The sequence below is a fragment of the Sciurus vulgaris genome (assembly GCF_902686455.1).
Source record: "Sciurus vulgaris genome assembly, chromosome: 2".
Lineage (NCBI taxonomy): Eukaryota > Metazoa > Chordata > Mammalia > Rodentia > Sciuridae > Sciurus > Sciurus vulgaris.
Genome location: NC_136462.1, coordinates 163,809,035 through 163,833,245, shown reverse-complemented (window position 1 = coordinate 163,833,245; position 24,211 = coordinate 163,809,035). Strand labels below are relative to the sequence as shown.

The 24,211-nt window shown below is 35.3% G+C and overlaps 1 protein-coding gene across 3 annotated transcripts in view; it reads left to right on the top strand.

The window, feature by feature from the left end:
- MACROD2 (mono-ADP ribosylhydrolase 2) overlaps nucleotides 1–24,211 on the top strand; it is a 2,108,743-nt gene that overhangs the window by 1,144,494 nt on the left and 940,038 nt on the right. Inside the window, exon 6 of one of the 3 annotated variants that reach the window (XM_079128511.1) lies at nucleotides 8,226–12,181. The exons of the other annotated variants lie outside the window; for them this stretch is intronic. Within the exon in view, the coding sequence (XP_078984637.1) occupies nucleotides 8,226–8,410 (185 nt within the window). The 3' untranslated portion in view covers nucleotides 8,411–12,181. Of the gene's footprint in view, nucleotides 1–8,225; nucleotides 12,182–24,211 lie in introns of those variants that run through there. 3 annotated transcript variants of the gene reach the window in all.

Genomic DNA, 24,211 nt, shown 5'->3' with positions numbered 1-24,211 from the left:
ATTTCAACATGAGTTTTGTAGGGGACAAATCCAAACCATAACAGAATGTATATTTGTTGACTCTATTGAGTGAACAATTAAATTAATATAGACAGGTTTATAAATACCTCAGATAACTAAGAAAACACTAAGAAAAGAGAATTACTGGGGAAAAGGAACAATTTGCCTCATCAAATTTGAGCTGAGGATCTTATTTGGGTAATATAGAGAGGAATAAATCCTAAATGATCAATAAACATAAAAACAGACTCAATTTTATTTTTTATGTGTGGAGGTTGAGAAAATATTAAAAAAATATTCATCTTATACAGGGATAGGATATAGGGAAATGGGAATTCTCAATACATTTTTTGAGGGCATATGAATTGTTCCAAAAATTTGCAATGTAATCAGAAAATACTTAGTAAAATTAAACCATTAATGTACCCATTAACACTTTAGAGAATTTACCCTACTTAAATTAGTCTGTAACACATAAAGATCAAAATACAAGGGTCTCTCTTTTAACCTCATAAATCATCCGAATATATTTCAGTAAGAAAATGGCTAAATCAATTATGACATAGTCATCCTATAGATTATAATAAAGCTATTCAAGACAATGAGATTGGTATCTACTGATTTGGAAGAATACTCATTTAAAATATACAATATTTTAGTCAGCTTCTTTCACTGTTGTGACTATACAACCTGACAAGAGCAATTTTAGAGGAGGAAAAGTTTATTTAGGGGCTCATGGTTTCAGAGGTCTCAGTTCATAGAAGGCTGGCTCCATTTCTCAGGCTTGAGGTAAGGCGGAATATCAGGGTAAAAGAGTATGATGGTCAGAGGGCAGAGGGAGAGGACTCCACTTGCCAGATACAAAATATACACCTCAAACACCTCCAGTGACCCACTTCCTTCAGCCATAACCTACCTGCCTTTGATTACCACTCATTTAATCCCTACCAGGGGATCAATTCACTTATTGGGTTAAGGCTGCCATAATCCAATCATTTCTCCTCTAAACCTTGTTGCCTTGTCTCACGCATAAGTTTCTGGGGGACATCTCACATCTAAACATAACATGTAGAGTATATTTATGCATTAATATTATTTTTAATTATACTGTGTGTACACATATTGGTTAAAGAAAGATCAAGTTACTGAGATACATGATGTTATTTCATATTTGTAAAAAAAATATTTAAATCCTGGTTATGTGTATATTCGTATCTATGAATCTACGTACAAGGAAGAAACTTAAGAAGATACAAATAAGAAAATGCACTTAATTTATTTTGGGATGCTGGCCCTGGAAAACAGTTGATGAGAGAGATAATTTATTTTTTTTCATTAAACACCTTTGATTTCTCAGTGTCATAATTTGTTTTATGATAATCTTGGAACTTTATTATTTAAGTAACTTCCTAACTTATAACAAAGACAAGACTTAGATCAGATGCAATCCCCTATTTGCATACATAGTACAGCTCTGAAAGGGCTCATGGTAAACTATCAATTCTGAATGTCTTGCAGGGACAGGGGAAAGAGAGTCAAGGAAAGGTTTAACTTTTTATTGTACACATTTCTATCTTAATGTGTGTGTGTGTGTGTGTGTGCCTGTGTGTTTTATTTGTTTTGCTACTGGGGTTTGAATTCAGGGGCACTCAACTACTGAGTCACATCCCTAGCCCTTTTTGTATTTTTTTTGTTTAGAGACAGACTCACTGAGTTGCTTAGGGCCTTGCTAGTTGCTGAGGCTGGCCTTGAACTTGCAACCCTCCTGCCTCAGCTTCCCAAGCCACTGGGATTACAGGCATGCTCCACCATGCCTGGTTAATGTGTGGGTGTGTTTTCTGTTTTTGTTTTTGTTTTTTACAATGAGTATTAATGTATTACTTTTGTGAGTTAAAAATAAACACATTGCTTTAAATGACTATTTATGCTCATGAAGTAGAGCAAGGCAGTATTTTTTTTTTCTTTTTCTTTTCCCTCCAGTAGGCAACGGTTATTGGCACAAACATTAACAAGCATAATAGTTGTAATTTGGTTGAGGGGATAATCATGCATTAGCTTAAGTAAGATGCAATGACTTACAGAGATCTGTCACTCTATGAGTATTGACTTACAACAGTCTCAGGTAGGAAACACTAGGTGTAATCTAACAGATCTTGTGAAATTCAGCTATATTATCTATTGCTCCTATAAACCTTAATTCTAATTAAGGATCATTGAGAGGTTCTTAGCTAGAGGGATGGGTGAAAGGGTGTCTTTATTACCACTCAGGCAGAAGAAAGGTTTTAAAGTGGAAAATGAGCAACTGATGATTGCATTGCCAAGTATAATTAAGAAAATTCAACAGCACTACATGTACCAAATTTTTGAAGGGAAATCTGCCAAAGGCTGAGATTTGGCCTCTGTGTAGCTAATGCTATAAACTTAGCATATCACTTTTTAAAAAAATTCTGATTCTAATACTTAGAATAATATACTCTCTTGTTTATAGAATCATGTGTTCTCTGCCTTGACTCAAGGTAGAGGTCTCTTTGGCCTCCATTGCTCCAACATTGTCTGTGACCTTGATATTCACTCCTTTACCTTTTCCTCCTCTGCCCTTGAGACCTGCTATGCTACAGGGCCTCCCTCCTTCTCAGCTGTTCACTAAGTTTTTTCACTGTATAGCTTGCTAGTGACAACTTCTCACTTTTTCAAAGGCATTGTGAGATTTAGAAGAACTTCAAGGACTCAGGAAGGAAGACTTAGTGACTAGATTTCACAAACATCATGAGGGGCAAGAAGAATGGGTCTTGGAAAGTTCTTGCCTGTAGGGATGTAGGAGTTTTCTTGACAGGAGCTGTGAATAGTTGAAAAATTATGTAGCCACATGAAATAGCAGTATAAACCACCTATGATTGGCTCACTCAAGATCAACTATCAGAGGAAGTTTAAACAGAGTGTACTGAGACTTTTAAGATTAAAAAACAAAAATCATACGGGATCTGATTTGTTGAACTGGTAGAGAAAACTAGACTATAACTAGGAGTTGGTGTTTACTTATAAATTCTCTAAGATGTATGTTGACCTGCTGTAGGAGGAATATATGCTACACATGTAATATCACTTTAGACAGGCAAACATGCCTGTCTAAATGCAGAGTCCAAAGAAAAAATTGTCACAAATTTATAAATCTAATTGACTTTTATTTGTGAATCTAGAATCAGGCAGCACCTCACTCTATAATATAATGATTGTTCCCAAGAACTGAGCAGAGGAGTTTGGCTTTATAGACAGAAAAGGACTGAAAGAAACAGAAATAGGGAACAAAAAGTGAATTTGTTGTTTCAAAACTACTTTTCTTGTATGATTAAAACATGGGGGCTTCATTGTTCTACTGATTCTGGTTCACTGTAATCTCTTTGGTTTTTTGTTTGTTTGTTTCTTCTTCTTTAAACTGATCCATTTTGATTGTGTGGTACTTAGCACAGAAGACCCCATTGTGGTTTAGTTTGATCTGCTGAGGGGTAGTTTGAGAAGTTAGTTGGAAACAATGACTCCCCATAAACTTTAATACCAGGCATGAATTGTTCAGTAGTGATGGTAGGTTCTTTATACTCTTTCTTGATATGAGTTATCTTGTCGAAAAGATGATGATCATATTCTTTTATATTCAAGGAACCAGCCCAACACACTCAAAAATTGTTTGTTCAGAGCCCTTTTTATCTACCTTTCTTGCTGCTTGCAAGAACAAAAGATATACCCCAAATCTAATTACTTGTAATTAGCCTGTTTATCAGACACATAAATGTGGCACATAAACATTTATTGACAGCTGTAATTTTAAGAATTAAGTCCCTCTGGCAGAAGAAGACATGAGGCAGAATTATATCTATGGACAGGACTGAAAGAGAGAGCTGTTGAAAATTTGGTAATGACTGAAAATTCTGGAACACCATGCAGGCCCTTGGGAACAGGATCAGTCTCCAAGAGACTAAGGAACATGAAGAAGTCTATGCACTAGAGTAAGCAGTGGGATAAAGTGAATATTAGAGACAAAATATCTTTGGAATGAAAAGCCTATTTCCATCAAGATTACAAAAGATGTCATTTGTGTCCTGAATACCTTTGAACCTTATTATTGCCAAGTTAGTAGCTGGCTTCCCCATTGCATTATATACATTTTGTAACCTAAGGCTTTCTCTGACCACTGGAGACTGCTTAGAGAGAATAGCAGTCAAGAGAGAAAGGGTACAATTGCTGATTCTCCTTCCTCCCTCACCTCTCCTCCCAATTACAGCATCCTTAGGTAGAAAAACCTGAACTCCTTTCCTCCTTGGGTGAAATAACACTGGCTCTCAGAGATACCCAGTGTAGTTAAGCTACAGTTATCTACAATATTGATTTCTTCTAACACATCCTGCATTGTTTATCTTCCCCTCTCTGTGGAATTGCCTCCTTGGTATGGTTGTGAGTCTCTCCCCTCAAATGTAGCTGCACCCACATTTTTGTCCTGAGTCCTATTTTGGATGAATCTGAATTAAGAGAGTAATGTGTATATAAAACAGGTGACCAAAAACTTGGAAAATAAAACCAAGCTTAAAAAAAAAAAAAAAAAGTAAATGTATGACCAGAAAAAGAAGAATTAAGATCCAGAAAATGAAAAAAATTATTTTCTCTCCTTTAACTATATTTCTGTTTGTAGAGTTAGGAAACATTGTCGTTTACCGATTTTCTGGTTTAGTACTTTCTGAAGGAAAGAGAAACATAGTGGGCATTTAAAAAAAAAATAGCTTCTGAAACTAATGCTTTAAACCAAACCACATTAGCTGTAATAGTGGGAACCCACGTCACTAAGAGACCCATGCCTGGTCCTCTGTGGTTTCCTACTGTACCACAGTAGTTCTTTTCGGAATTAGGTGGTCTTTTCCAAAGAGCACTTGTGTTATGTGTTGAAATAATGAAAAAAGCTGCTGAAACACAATATGCATTTTTTAATCTAGTAATAAAGAAAGTAATATGGCTGAATAATGCCCAGCAAGATTAGCTTTGACACTGTATTTGCTTTGTGTCCAACTTTATCTGGCAATGCATTATTCACTAGTACTATACACAGTGCTTTATTAAGTCTTAATCAAATGCATTTATCATAAGTGTCAATTCAGTGCTTTGCCATTGCATTTATATGTTTTTAAATACTGAGTTCTTTGTAAGCGAATGATAAATGCTTACACTGGAAAAGAATATCACATTTCTGGGGCTTGGGAATGAGGTCATTGTAGGCATGGGGTGGTTTTACAACCACACAAAAATCATCTGAAAACAGATTATATTGCTCTTTCTTTTTTCCTCCTAATAAGCTAAAATATAAAAGTATAGATTTAATGTTTTCTTTATCAACATGAAAACCAAACAGGTATGTTTTGGTTATTCATTAAAGGTAATTAATAAGCTTGTAGAGCACATAGTTATAGATGAAAAGTTTTGATATATTTTTATTTAGTAGATCTTATACTAAATGATGCTGAGCTCAAATGATATATATTAATATAAAGATTTATGTAGAAACTGATAAGTAATTACAATTACACACATTTTCAAGCCTAATTAATTAACAATGAGCTTTATATTTTATAAATACAAATTAGCTTTGAAGAGCTTCTCAGATCTCTTTGATTTCCTAGGAAAGAATGTTTATATAATGAACCATTAAAATGAATTTATATGATAGGCTTCTTCTTCTGAATATGAAAAACTTCAATTTCAAAAATATTGTCAAAATTCACCTAGAAGTTGCTTGATAGTTCAGATAGATTTAGAGAAGTTTTTTAATTCTGAGAAAAAATATACATAACCAATACATAACCATTATAATCAGTTTAGAGGAATCTATTCCACAAGGAAATAAATATTTAAGACTAACAAAATTCAAAATTTTAGATTAAAAATATTGCCATATTAGATGCAGAGTTTTAAATGATTTCAACTGAACTGCAGTCTCTAAGTATTAAGTAAAGCTGGAGTATTAATAGCTTTAGGTTCTGTACATCAGAATGACCTTAGTCTCTGAGTAAATATCACTACTTGGATAGAGTTTGATACAATGAAGTAATACTTAAGGTTTCACATGTAAGCCACAATTATACATTTAATCACCTGAGTATAAATTAGAAGCTTTTTAAAATATAATAAACAATACCCTGTCACATAAAGAACAAATAATAACTTTTAAAAACAAAAGAAAAATAAACCCCCACTGTTCTCCCAAAATAATTCCTACACCATAGAGTATCAATTTTATAAAATGATGGGTTTTAGAAAAGGGTCTGTGGTTTATTGTAGGAGGTTCTGGAATCCTACAGGCTTCTGTGTAGAATGGACCCAGAGGTATCATTGGAAACCACTAATGATTGGTGATGAGTACTTTTTCTTTTCTTTAAAAAAAAATCTTCCACATTTCACATTTTCCTTTTCATTTATTTCTATTTCTTTTTTCCCCCCCATGGTAAATTATTTCTACTTTATTGTTTCTGTAGCTGTTCTTGCTTGTTTGATTTTCCCTTCATTATTTTATTTCTTTTGTCTGTCTTTGCCCAGATAGTTACTCAACTCATAAGTAAGGCTTGATTAATGATGAAAAGGCTAGAATAACTTTTTAGACTTATTTTAATAGGTCAATAAATATGTTTAAGCTGTATGAGATTCCCAGCCCTCCCCCACGGAAGTTTGTATGAATATGAAGCAATGAAATTATAAGTCTAACTACATTTAAAGTTCTGAAAAATGAGAACAGAGTGGGTCACTTATAATAGAGTTTGTTAGTAGCAGCAGCTTGCTGCCTGTGTGCTAGAAAGTCTTATTTGATTTCTAGCTTTTAACCCCTCCTCAAGGTACATTCACCAGTACCCTGCAGAATATTACAGATCCTGCAGACAGTTGGAAGCAGAGAACATGGCTGCATTCTCTTTTCCAAATGGGTTTTATACATGCAGTTCATAAGTACCAATAAGAATTTATCGATCAGGTTTATTTTCCCCTGGGGATCCTATAATTATTTTAAAATATTAGCCATAAATCCCTTGCTAATTCCTTAAAGTATTCCTTTGCTTTTGAGAGATGCAATAGTGTGCCAAAACTCACTCTGATACTTGACTTGGAGATAATAAAGCAAACTATGTATCAACATAGAAAAATAATATGCAAACTTTGGTTTTGACATTGCCAAGAATGTGATATCTTGAGTCATCGTATTTCCTTTTAGGTCATGAAGCATCTCTAATAATAGGAAAAGATGAGTATCTTCACACAACATGTAATGCTTATACTAACATCTGTCGGCTATTTTATGAGAATATTGCCAAAATATAACATTTATCTTAGCATTTAGTTCCATTTTGCTTCTGTTTTTTTTTCTATTTTATTACCATTAATATAGAATAACAAATATCTTTCAGATGTGAAAAAATCAATTATTTCCAATATACTACAGTAGTTATTAGGGCCTGGTAGTTTTCAGGGCAGATTCATACAAGGTGCTATATGAGTAAATATCCAAATAAAGTGTCATAATTAAATAATACAGTTCACCCAGTGAATAAGATCAAGTTACTCTTGGTACCTTTGCAGAAAATGGGAGGGCAAGAATCAACATATATGACAAAAAGTAAAATATACAAGGCTATGTTTGGTTAAAAGATCAGACTTGTACTTTGATGATATTATTTTCAGTGAAGTGATCAAGCTACCATGGTAAATTAGAGCAAGACCTAAACTGTTTATGCTTGATTTCTATCTAAAAACATATAGCTGGTTTCTAATGTGGGTCAATGGTAAGTAAGCTTGAGAATAGACATTTTAGTACCAAGAGGTCTTTGTGGGAGAATGTGAATTTTGAAAACTTGAAAGTAACTTTTGAGGCACTGGTATTGTGTAAATTCGTAGCAAACCTTATCTTAGTAGTTATGAAAGATTATTTTCTAGAATTTTGAATCCCAGAGAGTCATAATATTTGAGAGGGAGAACTACCAATGAATTTAAACACTCTTTTATAATAGGACCAGTATATCCCTGGGACCTAGGCATGGAAAGAAGCATATCTGGTTTCATAGCCCTGAAACGTGTACAGTCACATAGAGTCCCATGTTTAAGAGGGAATGATAGTAGAAGCTTGTTTTAATGGTCTGCTATCTCTGTTTTGAAATTTATAATAGTTTTTAGACAAGGGGCTCCATGTTTTTATTTCATAACAGGTTCTGCAAATCATGGAATAGGTCCTGAATGGAGCTCTAAAGGAAGGATGGGACGAAATGATGATTCCAAGCCTCACTTGAATTTGGGAGGTGACTCCTTAGTTGATCTTTTCCTCGTAATGTTCCTATCTCCTTGCTCTGTCCATGTCCCATTGATGTGGAAGACAGATCATCTAGAATTCTAGAATTCTAAGTCTTTGGAAAGGCCCAATGTATCCTCCAGCTTTGATCTCAGGTTTCTCTAGGCATACATAAGCCCTTTGTTGGACACTGATGCCATGACTCATCTTTGCATCTAGTTATTCACTGTTTTCAGCTCTAACACTATGCCGGGCACCACTCTCAGAGCTGTGCACACAGTTAGTGGTGAATGGGGAGAGTGGGTTCTTGCTGTCCTGAACTTATAGCTTGAAAGGATAGACAAGTCAATGGCCAAATGAAAGGAACTGTGATGATGGTAGACCAGGGCTGATGGAAACACAGGGGAGGAACTCCCAAGGAGGTAATACCTAAACAGAGACCTAAGATGTAAGTGCGGGTAAATGTTTTTCACTTGGAGGGGAAAGCAGAGAGTGTTCTAGAATGGGAAGAGCATGAACTCAGACCTGGAAGTGAAAGGCTGCCATCTTCAGGAGAAGTTTTCCTATAGAAAATTGTCCAGGCTGTATTCAAAATAGAGGTTCTTTTCTCTAGGCAGAGATTCTTTTCATGTGCTTCCAAGGTCAACAATATTAGATTTCTGTGAGAGTTAATAGTTTTGACTGAGCATCCACCACAAAAGGGCCTACTTCTACTTTAACTAGATTTTTATTCTCCAAGTCCACAAAATGGAACAGGTTTTAATATATGATGTCCATGGACACATTAAAGATTCTAGTTTGGTGCTTAGAAGTCAAACATGTTCATTAAAGGAAAAAATATGTGAAACGAACTGACAAAGTAACATACTCTTCTGTACTGAATATTTGTGTCTTTCTAACGTATGATTGTTGAAGCTGTAACCACCACTGTGATGGTATTTAGAATTAAAGACTTTGGTAGATAAGAGATTTAGATTGGTGATAAGCTTGGGACTCCTCATAAGAAGAGGAAAAGAGAAAAAAAAAGAGGAAGAGAGATTTCTCTCTTTATAAACACTCACCAAGGAAAGTCTATGCAAGAGTAAAATGAATAGGTGACTGTTACAGCAAGTAGGCAGCCTTCTCTAAGAACTGGATCTGAAGGCAGCTCCATCTTGGAATCCAGCCTCCAGGACTATAAGAAATAAATATCTCATTTGGAAGCCATCTAGTTCACTGTATTTTGTTTACAGCAGCTCAGGAAGACTGATGCATATACTGAGATTTAATCACATTGTAAGGCCTCCAGCATTCTTTTTAGAAGGAATCAAAAATTCTTCTAAACCACAAGGTATACAAGAAACAGGAGAGAAGTCCATGTACAATTAAGCACTGCGCATAGGCCAAGTAGCACAGTTGGCTAACCCAGAATACCACACAAGCAGAAAGTTATCATTCTTGCTGCAATCTGTCATCCAACAGATGGCTTTTTAAGAGTTCATTTGAAGGAGAAGAGAGAAGTAAGTAGTTGGGTAGGTTGATTTTTTTTTTTTTTTTTTTTTTTGGTGCCTTGTACATTAGATCCATTGTATAAGTACTAAAAGCCAAAGCCTTCTAAAGAGTTCATCTGCCTGGAATCTTCTGCAGATCAGAACCCTGTGAAAACAAATGCTGATTCATTAGCTGGGATGCTATGAATTCCAGACACATTGCTGACATATCTGTTCCCATGTAAAATATAGAAAGAAAGCCACAAAATGAGAACTGACTTTCCTTTAGGCCTCTAGCAGTACTATTCAACTTCATCCTTTGAGAGGGAAGACAAAGAGCAAAGAAAAAAAGAGCTGCTAGAAAAGATTTTCTACAGGTGAATGAGGAAAAAAGTAACCTATTTTATTGCCTTGCCCATAACAGATTTTTCTTTTCCCTTTAAAATGTAGGAGTTTGATGTCTGGGATACTGCTATTACCTTTTCCACTGTAAATGAACTGATAGAAAGAATATATTGTCTGATAGTAATCTTTTGCCTGTGCATGAAAATATTATGAGTTGATACAAGTGATTGAGTTAAAAATGTGCACCAATTTCTGGAAGAGATAGTGAAATGGGTGTATCCAATTTTTTCTGTATTTTATTTTAGTATCTAATAGTTTGCTTGCATGGAAACAGACATTACTGTTGCCATTGCAGAAATAGGGCATCTTCCCTATTGAAATAATTCCATTGCCTCTATGAATCTAGACAGTTATCTTACAAAGTTTAGCTTAACTAATTTGCAGGTCATTCTGTTTGTGATTTGTATGAATCAACAGAAGCAACAAGTTATTGTAGAATACAAGGTTGCTTTCCTTTCTCTTTTTAATGATATGGTATAAAATTATAGTTTATGTGACTCTTGTGTGTTGGATAGGCCAGCACAAACTCAGGTGCTTGTGTAAAGTCAGCAAATATATGTTCTGGAGTAATTGATGGCAATGAAACATTTTGCTTTTTAGTGTTAGCGGTTGGAAGCTATTTATGTACACAGCATCAACAAGGAATCCCCAACTCTGCAGATTTTTTATGTCTATTTTTTCATTTCATTCATATTTCAGTGTATTTCAGAATATGAATGATTGACTATGGGTTCTAGCTTTGAGTGAGTGCAGTAATTTATAGTCATCTAATATATAGATTTTTCTAGGTTGAGCCAACATTTTATTAATATACTAATTATTTAATGTAAGATTTTTTTTGGTCTTTGCCTTTTCTCATGCTGAAATGACTTCATTTATTTGTTCGTTTTCTCATTCAAGCAACTGTGTTTATTAACTGCTGATTCTGCTAGGATGTTTCCCTGCAAACCATGGAGAGTCTCAGTAAAAGGACTAAACAACAAAGGTCATAAACATACATAAAAAGCCCAAATCACAAAGAAAATACTGAACAAAATTAAAAGTTAAGGCTAAGAAAGGCAGAAGGCGTTTGCAATGCAAGAACAAGTATTTATATTCAGAATACATAAAGAACAAACTAAAAATCAATAGAAAGGACAAAAAGAGAAAAAATAGATGATGAATAGGAATTGGTAAATAATAAAAGAAAAAACAGCTCACAAATATAGGAAAAATGCTCAGTCTTATTAGTCAGCAGAGAAATGTTAATTAAGGGAAATGAGGTATCATTTTACATAAAGAACCCTGACATACAAAATAATAGCAAAAATGTGAATAAAGAGGGACTTTTATACCATTGGGGAGAGTTTGTTTAGTATAAACATTTCAGAGTATAATTTGACAATTTCATAAATTCAAAGACATACCAATCTTTAATGAGAGCAATTCTATTCATAGATACATGCTCTATTGTCTTTATTATTATAATCTTGCACCTTTGGGGCCTCACATATTAGTCAGTCATGAAAGTAATTCTTAGTGGAGTAAAATAGAAAAGTTTAGAAAATATCAGAAAGCATTACATGTAATATGAACAATGATTGTTTTGAAAACTGTCCTTCTTGAAATATGTGTGCATATGTGAGCATGCTTTATGTTAAAATATATTGATATCTGAGGATCATGGTCAAGTTTTTACTTAAACGTACCATGGACAAACTATTATATGTCTGAAAAAAGAGAGTTCTTATTTATAGTAATAGGAATCGGAAGTAACCCAAATGTGGCAGGAGAGAAGAAGGATAAGATGTGGTGTCTTCAAATAGTTATATACGGTGAAATGAAAAATCTGGAGTTACATGTATTCACATAAATGCATCTCAGACATAATCACGAGCCTACAAAAGAAAAAGCAATCAAAAAAACAATTTATATTATGCTCTTATAAAAAGCTTGAAATATACAAAATAATATTACATTTTATTTAGAGATACTCAAGCATGGGAAAATTAAACAGAAAATACGAACTAGGGATAAATACATGTATATTAAAATACATTCTCATGAATGCGAAAATTAAAACCAAAAATTCAAGTTAGGGTAAAGGACAGAAAAAGAATTGAGGAAGAGTACACAGATCTCTTTCAATGTTTTCTTTCACTGGGGGGGGGGGGGAGATTTATTTTCCCACATACCTCTAGAAACTTGTCAAAGACATGAGTTCCTTCTTTCTCTTCATTCTTCCAGTTTCTGTATGCCTTATTCATGGTTACATGTTGACTATGGAGGTTCTTGAGATCATTTTTAGACTTGCCAAGCGAGTGGTAGAAAAAGGAATATTTATTCCATGTGGGGGTCTTTTTAAAAAAGGTAACCTTTTCCCAGAAGCCCCCAGTAGATGGGCAGATCTGGCTACCATGCCTGTCCTTACATGAGACACTGACAAGGGAAATGGGATGAACATGGTTGGTTTCTTAGTCACATATTAAGAAGGGGTGGACGTTGAAATAGAACTAACAAAACTAAAGCTGGACCAGTAAGAGGAGAAGATGCTGTTGAGCCATTGGTATTGGCTATGCATACCTATACATCCCTTGAGATACAGAGGTGAACATGTCCCAGGGACTCCCCTGATGTTAAATTCAAATGAAAACGACTGATAATGAAGGACAAATGAATTTAATTCAAATAGATGTAAGTTCATGAAGAAAAGAAACCACCAGAATTTATGAGGGAGCAATTGGAGAATGACCTCGGAGGCGACTCTTCCTCTAATGATGTGACATTTGAGCTGAGACCCAAATTACACAAAGAAACCAGTCCAGTGGTGAGCAGAACTGAAGAAAGAAAATCTGGAAAGAGGGAACTGTGCTAGTGGAGGAATGAGCTTGTTATTTTAGAAGACAAGAGGGGGTTTTCCTTTATCTGGAGCAGAGAGAGGAAGCAAACAAAGTCTGAGTGTTGTGCAGGAGCAAGATCAGGTTGTCTTGTGAGGGAAGCCACAAGAAAGTTACAATCAGAATTGTGACATGATCTGATTTATGGTTCTAAGATACGACTATCACACAAGTCCAAGAAATTGGTTCAGGATTGGGACTATGCAGTCGGGAGAAATATACCAGGAAATATAAAGGAGTCAGGACAATCCCAGACTCTACACTCCAGACTAGGTATTGTTTTGATAAGCTGGCTCTGAACCTAGAAAGGGTACACCCACGTCCTGTAAAAGGAGCCTGTAAAGGGTGATGGTAGGTAGGACAAGTTCTTTGTATTTCCATAGTTCAGCAAGACATATTTATGCTTTGATGGACATGCACAGACAGAAGTATCTTCTCTATTCTCTGTTCAGGAACCAATATTTCAGTTTTTTTTTTTTTTTCCTTTTTCCACATTGTGAGGTAGAAAGTATTTATAACTATTATGTTTGAATAAGCAAGTGTTTAAAATTTCAGTGCATAATTAGAATGGCCTATTCTCTTTCCAAAGTTCCCTGGAATAGTCTAGATACCTTGGACCTCATTGTTCATCTACCTATATTGACTCCAGGGGGTGCTTTGCTCACCTGCAGGACTAGCCTTTTTATTTTCCTGCTAATATGCTCTAATCTCCTGTAATTGCAGCCTCCATCTTGAATATGGGATTTAGACCATTAACTTTATATGGCATATTTAAAAAGCAATTCCAACAAATAGATATTAGCCCTTAAAGTATCTTCTTGGTTAGTAAATAGACCCATTTAAAACTGCATTTGGGGTTCTACATCAGAAAGAGTATGACTTTGTTTCTTTTTAAAAAGTAAGTCCTAAAAAATAGGCGTGTATACTATTCTTTTCTTCTTTATCCATTAATTTGTACTAACATAACATCTGTTGATCTGCATGCAGAAAAAAAGACAAATTGTCAAAGTAAACAGAGGAAGCTATGTATCATATATGTATATTGTTAAGAGTTTCTTTTAGTTGCAAGTGACAGGAAACAGAGCTCAAAGTAGAAAGAAAATTCATTTATTTATAACTAGAATATCTAGGTATATCTGAATCTAGACTCAGAGGTATTTCCATTCCTGTTTCTTTCTCTTGGTTTCATTTGTAAATGGTTATCCATCCTGGTAGAAGATGGCTGTAGCAGCTCTAGCCTTGTGGTCTATGAGGTTCAGACTCTACTTTCAGCATTCATTGAATACCATTGCCAATAAAACTTTTTAGCAAGGGAAGTAAAGTCATATGATTGGATCACATTCCTTTCACCACATGGAGAAGGGAATTTACTCTCTCCATATTTGTGGCCTAAGAATGGGGAAAGGTTGGTTTCCCAGTAGGACACTGAGGTGCTGATACCAAAAGAAAAACGGGAATAAACTGAAGAGTCATGGAACATCTTTCCCATTGTAGTGTTTCAGGCCCTAAGAATGCCAGAGTCAGAATTGGTACTATAATGGGTCTCTACTAATGTGTCATGAAGAGTTTATTTTCCTTTTAGCTGATAAATCATTTAGTAGCCTGATCAATCATGTGCTTCTGAACTTCTGGAACTAGTGGCAGTCCAAGACTCAACTAAGACAGAAATGTATTTGCCTACCACATAGCAGGTGCTCAGTATGAACCATCTCATTAATTAATCACCAATGTTTTGTTATTAGTCTCATTTTTTTTTTTTTCAAATAAGGAAACTGAGTTTCAGGCAGATTAAAGAAGTTGGATAAGTCCACCTAATGGAAAGTAATGTATTCCACATTTGAATCAAGGTCTTTGAGTATAAAACCCATAATTTAACCTTTAAAAGTATGCAACACCTTGACAAACACAACTTTTGGTTTTTGTTGTTGTTGTTGTTGTTATTGTTGGTACTGAATTGAACCCAGGGATACTCACTAAGTTGTTTAGGGCTTTGCTAAGTTGTTGAGCTGCCTTTGAACTTACAATTTTCCTGCCTCAGTGTCCTGAGCCACTGGGGTGACATACACAACTCTTAATGTTAACTTTCTCACTAGGTCAAGCAGTTGGCTTTATTTTTATTTTTTTCAAAATTTGAATTTTTTTGTCACAGATCTAATGGTATTTGCTTTAAGATATGCACTTCACATGCCATTTTATAGGCTTAAACTCTTTTTAGAAACTTTAACAAGATTAGTTTCTCTATAAGCATTCTCCAGATATGTAGTGAATTCCTGGCCTATGTAAGGGAGCAGAGTAATGTAAAATGACTTGACTACACCATTCTGGGACAGTTTTATCCTAATGGCAGAGGAAACATCCCATCCTTTATTTTCTTGGCATTCTATCCAATCCAGAACACTCAGAGAAAATGAATGGTGGAACACAGCAAGCTTCCTCCTCTGGGAAAGATGGAGCAGCTACTTGAGGTCTTCCTCAACTTTGAAGCAGTCTGGTAGCTGTAACCATGACACCAGACCGTGGTTCTGGAGCATCAGTTGTTTATATGCCTTCTGGACTATGCTGCCTTCAACAGGGACCATCTTCTTTTCTTTGCCACGTATATCTCCAGCACAATCAGAACACCCAGGTTCAAGTTAGAAGTTCACTAATTATCTCTTGAATTAACTGAATTAGTGCAATATTAGAATGACAAGATATGTGGTACAGCAGTAGCATTGAAAATTTAACCACTGGTAAAAATCTATATGAAATCCATTATATTTTAGAAAGCATATATGCATTAAATATCCTATGCTATATACATAAACATCACGTATTACCAAAACATATTACATGATATACATGTATATAACAATATCACGTATTTGTGCTAATCTCATATATATATATATGTATATGTATATGTATAGACTGTTTTGATTCTTAACAGTTGAAGTGTCTTGACTTGTTTTTAAGCAAGTGGTACAGCCTACAACATTTCCTGGGGTTAGAGTTCTGATGCCGGTATCCTGTGCAACCATAAAATATGAATAACTTACCTCCTGATCCCTAAACTGTAATCTACTCTCACTTTATGACTTTAAAAACAAACACACGTATGAAATGAATTATATTCATACTTTCAGATAAAGAGTTTTTTATTTACCAACCAATAAAAGCCCAGGACTAGACGGGTTCTCAGCCAAGTTCTACGAGACCTTCAAAGAAGAATTCATATCAATACTCCTCAAAGTATTCTATGAAATAGAAAAGGAGGGAACCCTTCCAAATTCATGAGACTAGTATCACCCTGATACCAAAACTAGACAAAGACACATCAAGGAAAGAAAACTTCAGACCAATATCCCTGATGAACATAGACACAAAAAAATCTCAACGAAATTTTGGCAAATTGCATTCAAAAACATGTTAAAAAGATAGTGCACCACAATCAAGTGGGGTTGATCCCAGGGATGCAAGGTTGGTTCAACATATGGAAATCAATAAACATAATACATCATATCAAAAGACTTGACAAGAATCATATAATTATCTCAGTAGATATAGAAAAAGCATTTGACAAATACAGCACCTCTTCATGTTCAAAACACTAGAAAACTAGGCATAGTATGAACATACCTCAAGATTGTAAAAGCTATCTATGCTAAGACCAAGACCAACATCATTCTAAGTGGAAAAAAATTGAAAGCATTTTCTCCAAAAACTGGAAAAAGGCAGAGATGCCCTCTTTCACCATTTTTATTCAACATTGTCCTTGAAATTCTAACTGGAGCAATCAGATAAAAAAATTAAAGGGATACGAATAGGAAAAGAAGAACTCAAACCATCATTAATTTGCCAACGACATGATTCTATATTTAGAAGATCCAAAAAATTCCACCAGAAAACTTCTAGAACTCATAAATGAATTCTGCAAAATAGCAGGATATAAAATCAATACTCATATATCAAATGCATTTCTATACACAAGCAACAAATCCACTGCAAGGGAAATTAGGAAAACTACCCAATTCACCATAGCCTCAACAAAAATAAAATACTTGGGAATCAATCTAACAAAAGAGGCGAAAGACATCTACCATGAAAACTGCAGAACACTAAAGAAAGAAATTGAAGAAGACAGTAGAAGATGGGAAGATCTACCAAGCTCTTGGATAGGCAGAATTAATATTGTCAAAATGGTCAGACTACCAAAAGTTATATAGATTCAATGCAATTCCTGTTAAAATCCCAATAACATTCTTCATAGAAATATAAAAAGCAATCATGAAATTCATTTGGAAGAATAAGAGACCCAGAATAACCAAAATAATCCTTAGGAAGAAGAGTGAAGCAGGAAGCATCACACTACCAGACCTTAAGCTATACTACAGAGCAACAGTAACAAAACCAGCATGGTATTGGCACCAAAATAGACAGGTAGATCAATGTACAAAAGAGAACACAGAGAGACAAACCCACATAAATATGGTTATCTCAAACTAGACAAAGGTGCCAAAAATATACATTGGAGAAAAAATAGACTCTTCAACAAATGGTGCTGGGAAAACTGGAAAGTCCTACATAACAAAATGAAATTAAACCTCTCTCTCTTACCCTTCACAAAAATCAACTCAAAATGGATCAAAGGCTTAGGCACTAGAACAGAGACACTGGGCCTCATAGAAGAAAAAGTAGGCCCAAATCTTCATCATGTCAGCTTAGGACCTGACTTCCTTAATAAGACTCCTAAAGCACAAGAAATAAACTTAAAGATCAATAAATGGGATGGATTCAAACTAAAAAAAACCTTCTTCTCTGCAAAGGAAACAATCAAGGATGTAAAACAGAGCCTATAGAATGGGAAAAAAATCTTTATCCCATGTACCTCAGATATAGCAGTAATCTCCAAGATATATAAAGAACTCAAAAAACTTAACACCAAAAAAAAAAAAAAAAAAAAAAAAAAAAAAAAATTAACTCAATTAATAAATGGGCTAAGGAACTGAACAGACACTTCACAGAAAAAGAAATAAAATTTATCAACAAACATAAAAAAATGTTCACCATCTTTTTCAATTAGAGAAATGCAAATCACAACTACTCTACGATTTCATCTCACTCCAGTCAGAATGGCAATTATCAAGAATACAAGCAATAATAAGTGTTGACGAGGATGTGGGGGGAATGGTACACTCATACATTGCTGGTGGGACTGCAGATTGATGCAACCACTATGGAAAGCAGTATGAAGCTTACTCAGAAAACTTGGAATGGAATCACCATTTGACCCAGTCATTTCACTCCTCAGATTGTACCTAAAGGATTTAAAATCAGCATACTACAGTGATACAGCCACAACAATGTTTATAGCAACTCAATTCACAATAGCTAAACTATGAAATGAACGTAGATACCTTTCAACCGATGAATGGATAAAGAAAATATAATACATATACACAATGGAATATAACTCAGCCTTAAAGAAGAATGAAATTATGGAATTTGCAGGTAAATGGATTAAACTGGAAAATATCACGCTAAGTGAAATAAAGCCAGTCCCAAAAAACCAAAGGCCAAATGTCTTCTCTGATAAGCAGATTCTGATCCATAGTGGGAGGTGTGTAGGGAAGAATGAAGGAACTTTGGGTTGTGCAGACGGGAGTGTGGGGAGGGATAGAGCAGTGGAGATGGGAAGGATGGTAGAATGAGACAGGCATTATTACCCTATATACATGTTTAAAAATTTTTTTTAATTTAAAAAAATGTTTTTTAGCAAGTCACAAAAATATGTAATTGTATTTTTTTAAAAAGTAATTCAGTTCTACAAAACTGAGCTGACATGTAACCAACCAGTAGTTGAAAAAAAAAATCTACCATTTGTCGTCAAGCTCTTTTAATTTAACCAATATTGGTTCAAAAGGAGCAGCTCAGTTCACAATAGCTAGATTGTGGAACCAACCTAGATGCCCTCAACAGATGAATGGATTAAAAAACTGTGATATATATATATATATATATATATATATATATATATGAATATTATTCAGTCATAAAGAATAATATTATGGCATTTGCAAATAAATGAATGGAATTGGAGAATGTCATACTGAGTGAAATAAGTCAGTCCCAAAAAACCAAAGGCCAAATGTTTTCCCTGATTAGTGGAGAATGATATATAATGAGGGTGGGGGGGTGGGGAGTGAGCGAAGAATGGGGGAACTTTAGATTATATAGAAGGAAATGAGAGGGAAGGGGGTGCGGAAAATGGTGGAATGATACAGATATCATTACCTTATGTAAATGTATGATTACACGAATGGCATGAATCTAATGAATCAAAATGCAGTCTGTAAAAAATAAATAATTTTAAAAAGATTTCTTGAAAAAAAAAAGGATATTGGGAAAGCCTCCTTCAAGAGTTGTAAATCTTTAACTTCCATTTTGTAATCCTTTTAGTAATGTATAATTCTTTATGATTCATGATTTCTTAAATATATAATATGTCTTTCTTAATTATTGCTCCTCTCCTTTTAGACCCCCTTAACCAAACTGTGATCACAGCAATGAGGCAAGATAGTGTATATAGTTGTGGAATATTGTCCATCTGACTTCATGTTCTCTGCAGCTGTAGTTTCTCTCTGTGACTTATGACATACAACACTTTAACTCTTTGGAAAGAAATAATTGCTACTTTCTATAACATTTTACCTTCTGTTTCCATTTTCTGTTTCAGTGAAACAATGAAGCAAATTACCTAATGCAATTTTCCTACACAAGAGACTTTTCTTAAATGTGATAGAATGTGTGTGTTTTAGCATTTGGAACAGCAAGAGAACTACAGACAAGCCAACGGAGGCCAATACCTGATAGATTTGTCAACAGTCATGAAACTAATTGGTGTCCAGATTCAGCCTGTAGTTCAGAGAAGCAGGAGTTAAGTCAGCAAGTCTTACAGACACCTGAAAATAAGCTCTTTTTATAAATGACTTACAGGAAAGCAACAGAGGGTAGTGGATAAGAACGTGGGCTTCGGACTCAAAGTATTCTTGGGATTTAATGTTATCCCCTCACTTTTTTAGCTACGTAATTCTTGGCAAGTTACTCAACTTTTCTGGGCTTTCCTGTGTCTATCTGTGAAATGATGGTGATATTACCTCTGAGCTCTTAGAGTTCAGGTAAAGATTATATACAACAACACTTGGCTCACATGACACAATGAATAAAGGAGGGTTAATGCTGTTTTTGCTTGTTTGTTACATTCTCTTCTTATGCTGTGTCCAGTATTAATAAAGTAAGAATGCCTGCATGGAATCTACTAACATGAAGCACAATAGTAGGTGATACTCCTTAATGCTTCAGTTTTGGCTGGTTACAAATGTTCGAATCGTTTGTTCATTTTCTGTGCACATGCCACACTGCCTGCAGTTCATATTGGTGGCCTTTTTCTGTACCTGATGACAGCTGTCCTTGCCCATACCTCATTTCATTGCAGGTTTTCTTCTAGGTATTGCTAGAATCCACTACTACAGTTTACTCTCAGTACCCTGATTTAGAGCTATGTCATTTTTCAGTGGTTTCATCATACCGTCCTACTGGGTATCTTTTCTTTCAGTGAGGATATTAAATCTGGATTTTAAAAGAAAGCAATTTTTGTGAACCAATTCAAATGATGTACCCTCTAGGTAAAACCCTTTCATAGCACCCACAGACTCCCTTGGAAAAGAGTGATGGTCCCACCATGATTTGGCCTTTTTCTATCTCCTCATCTCTGTCCTTCAAGATAGGCTTTACAGAGGAGGAAACTGGGGATCAGGGATCCTAAATTACACAGCTAATGAGGACCCTGACCTAGACTTCTGTGCTCCACAGTTGAGATCTGCAAAATGTTTACACAGATTAAGGGTCAGCAAACTATATCCTGTGGACCAACTTCATCTCATTGCCTGGTTACTCAATAAAGTTTTATTGGCATGCAGCCACACCCATTCATTTACATGTCATCTATTGCTGCTTTCATTCTAGAGTAGCAGAGTTGAGGAACTGCAGCAGAGACCATCTGGCTCACAAAGTCTAAAATAGTTGCGATCTGGCCCTTTACAGAAGTCTCCTGGTCTTTGACATACATCATATGTGGATTTAAAAGGGTACAAACAATAGATTCCAGGATGTTCACAGTAAGGAGCTCTTGATCTGTCTTTTGCCGCTTTAATGAAAGTGTATAAAATGTTATCTTAACAACTAGAAGAATTAGTCAAGTAGTAAGACCTGAACATTCTAGGTTTAATTACCTAGATATCTATTGGGAAAGCAGCTTGAAAGTTGTCCAATCAGTTATTTTCAAAGAATGCTGACAGTGCTTAATGTAGAAGAGGTAGGAAGCTATAGAGATGGCAAGCCTCCTCTACCTGATTGTGCCAAGAAAGAACAGAGGATTGCAAACAAAATGGGATAAGTCATTTGTAGAGGCAGAGACTGTGAAATAAATGGCAGAATTCACAATGCTAAGGTAGGGGATTAGGAAAAACAGTTGAACAGAGAAAATGAATTTTAAGAAAGAAAATTTGAGTACAAAATGCTGTGAGCCCAGTGACTGGATATTTGCATTAATATATGCACATTTGCCTGCTGAATGCACTCAAGAAAGTTTGCAGTTGACCTACTTGGCGGGAAAAATGGGAATACTAAATCATTCAGAAAAATCAACCAGTTGTTTAAATTAAATATGCCAAAATTTCAAAAAGAGCTCAGCACAAATACTATTTTTCAAAAAAAGCAAACTCTTCTTGTTCTTTGAGAGTCATTTTACATTTGGGAGACAGGAGAACAGAGAGGCAGGAAGCTCAGGTTATGATGATGTGTTGGTTGACAGCTGAAAGAAACTGCAGAACGTGCCAGGAACATGATGATAGTTAAGCCTTAGATTTGTATGTGGTTCTCCTTCCAAAGAGCTCAAAGTTTGAAAAATTATGAAATGATGTTCTAGAACCCTGAGAGAATAAGTGAAGCTTCCAAGTGTTAACATCTAATTTTCTTCCAGGGAATAACATGGGAGCACATCTTACAGGTGTCCCTGGACAGTGATGTCCTCAAAGGCCAGAAAAGACTTGTAGGGGTCTATGGGTTCTTTTGCATGAAGAAATGAAATAGAGAGATGATTTGCATTCACTATTTACTTAACTTTTGTCAAGGACCTGCTGGGTGATGTGCACTAGAACTGAGAAAACCAAGATACTAAGGTCTTGTATGGAAAAGAAGAGACAAAAATAAGTTATTGCCATTCAATTTGATAAATCACTTCTAGGCAACAAAAAGATCAGAGCTTGGGTGAGCCATGAAAGACAATGAAGTAACGAGTGATAGTTGCATGAACAGACTGCACTGTCCTCAAAGTAAGTTGTTTTTAAATGGTGGGCTCCAACTTTTTCTTTTTTTTAAAAGGCAGGATAACAACCCAACAGCACATCCTTGCCCTTTATCCTGTGTATGCAACGGAAGAAAATAAGAGCAAATAACATGTATCCTGATTCTCCTTTGTGCAACAGGCATGTCCCTGAATGTACAGGCAAGAGCCCTCAAGCAGGGCCTTCTGTGAGCTCTCCAGCTTTTGGTTGTATATGAGTGACAAGTTCACCTCCTTACAACTGAGAGCCAGTTCCATCAATGACACCAACACTCAAATTTTATTGGCTTTATTAACTGTATTTGACATTATTCAAATAATAACCACCATTTATTCAGTGCTTATTCTGCCAGATACTGAGCTCAGCATCTGCATTCATTACTCATTTAATTCTTATAATAATTCTATGAGGTAGGTCATTTGCCCATATCTCAGAAGATATATTGCCACAGATTGTGAACTACCTTGCTCAAAGTCACTTGATAAAGTGTTGACTCATAACTATACTCCAACTTAAGTTTCTCGTATTCCAGGTACTTTTTGCCTCTCTGGTGTGGTCTGATAATATATGTAACTTGATAAAGGAGTTCTATGACCGAGACACATTCCTGATAACCATTAACTACAGCAGAATTAGACCACTTGGATATTCAGGCAATAAAAGTGAAATCTAGGCCTGAGATAAATGTCTACCTGGATTAAAACAAGCCAGTTTACATTTCCCTTCTGTACTTCAGAAGAGACCAGGGAAATTAGGTGGGCACAACATACAAATATTACTGCTTCTATTGCAGGTTTTATTTTAGACAGGACAACTTGTCCAACTTTTAGTGATAACAGGCAAAGAGTATATCATCCCTGGCAAGGAAAGTCCTGTCCTCATAATGGACCCCTTACTTTGGAGTGTCCAGTTCTAGTCTGCACCTTCAGAAGCCAGTTGCTCTTAGGGTACCTCCACTCAGTCCCTGCCTCATCTAAGCTCTTGAAAACTCAAAGGGGTAACTTAGATAGTTCCTCTTTTGCTCATTAATATTCATTCTCTGTATTTTACATAGATCAAGGGAGAGGTTAAACCACAACTCCGAGTCACAGTAGCAGGTTTGACCACCCTGAAACCTTATATATAACTACCTCTCCTTGGTTTTCTGGATAGAATCTGCCACCAGTATGAGATTTAGGATACAACTAGAAGATTTCATTTCATGGCTATGAAACAATGTTCTAGCCTATCCATTGTTAGAGATATGTTGGTAGGATTTCTCCTACCTGTGAATTGAAAAAGTGTATCTTCTTAATCATCACTCTATAGTTGGTGTTAAGAGAACTTAGAGAACTGAGCTTAGACATAAAGTGTTGAAGGACTTAGAGAATAAAATAGACACCTGGATAGAACTGCTAGCAGGGTTTTAGGTACTAAGGAATCCTGATGAAGACTGGATGAAGTGGGAAATTTCAATTAATGCTTTTAAATTATAATAGGAATAATAACAAAAATAAAATTTAAAATCAAATATCAATTTACATGTTTCAAAGGTCTTTTATTGAACAGATGTTCCTAGATGCTTGTGCTACATTGGTCTGTTAGTGATAGTTCCTGATCACATGGAACTTATCATCTAATGAACTCTCTTATTTGATGGACTTAATGCCATTTCCAGATTTCAGATTTTAATTTCCCATTACTCCATGATGAGTCTGGCCACATTTCACCATCATTTTAGTGAAGAGGAAACAAAGCAATGAGATCAGAGAAGTGGCAAAATTTACACCAGAA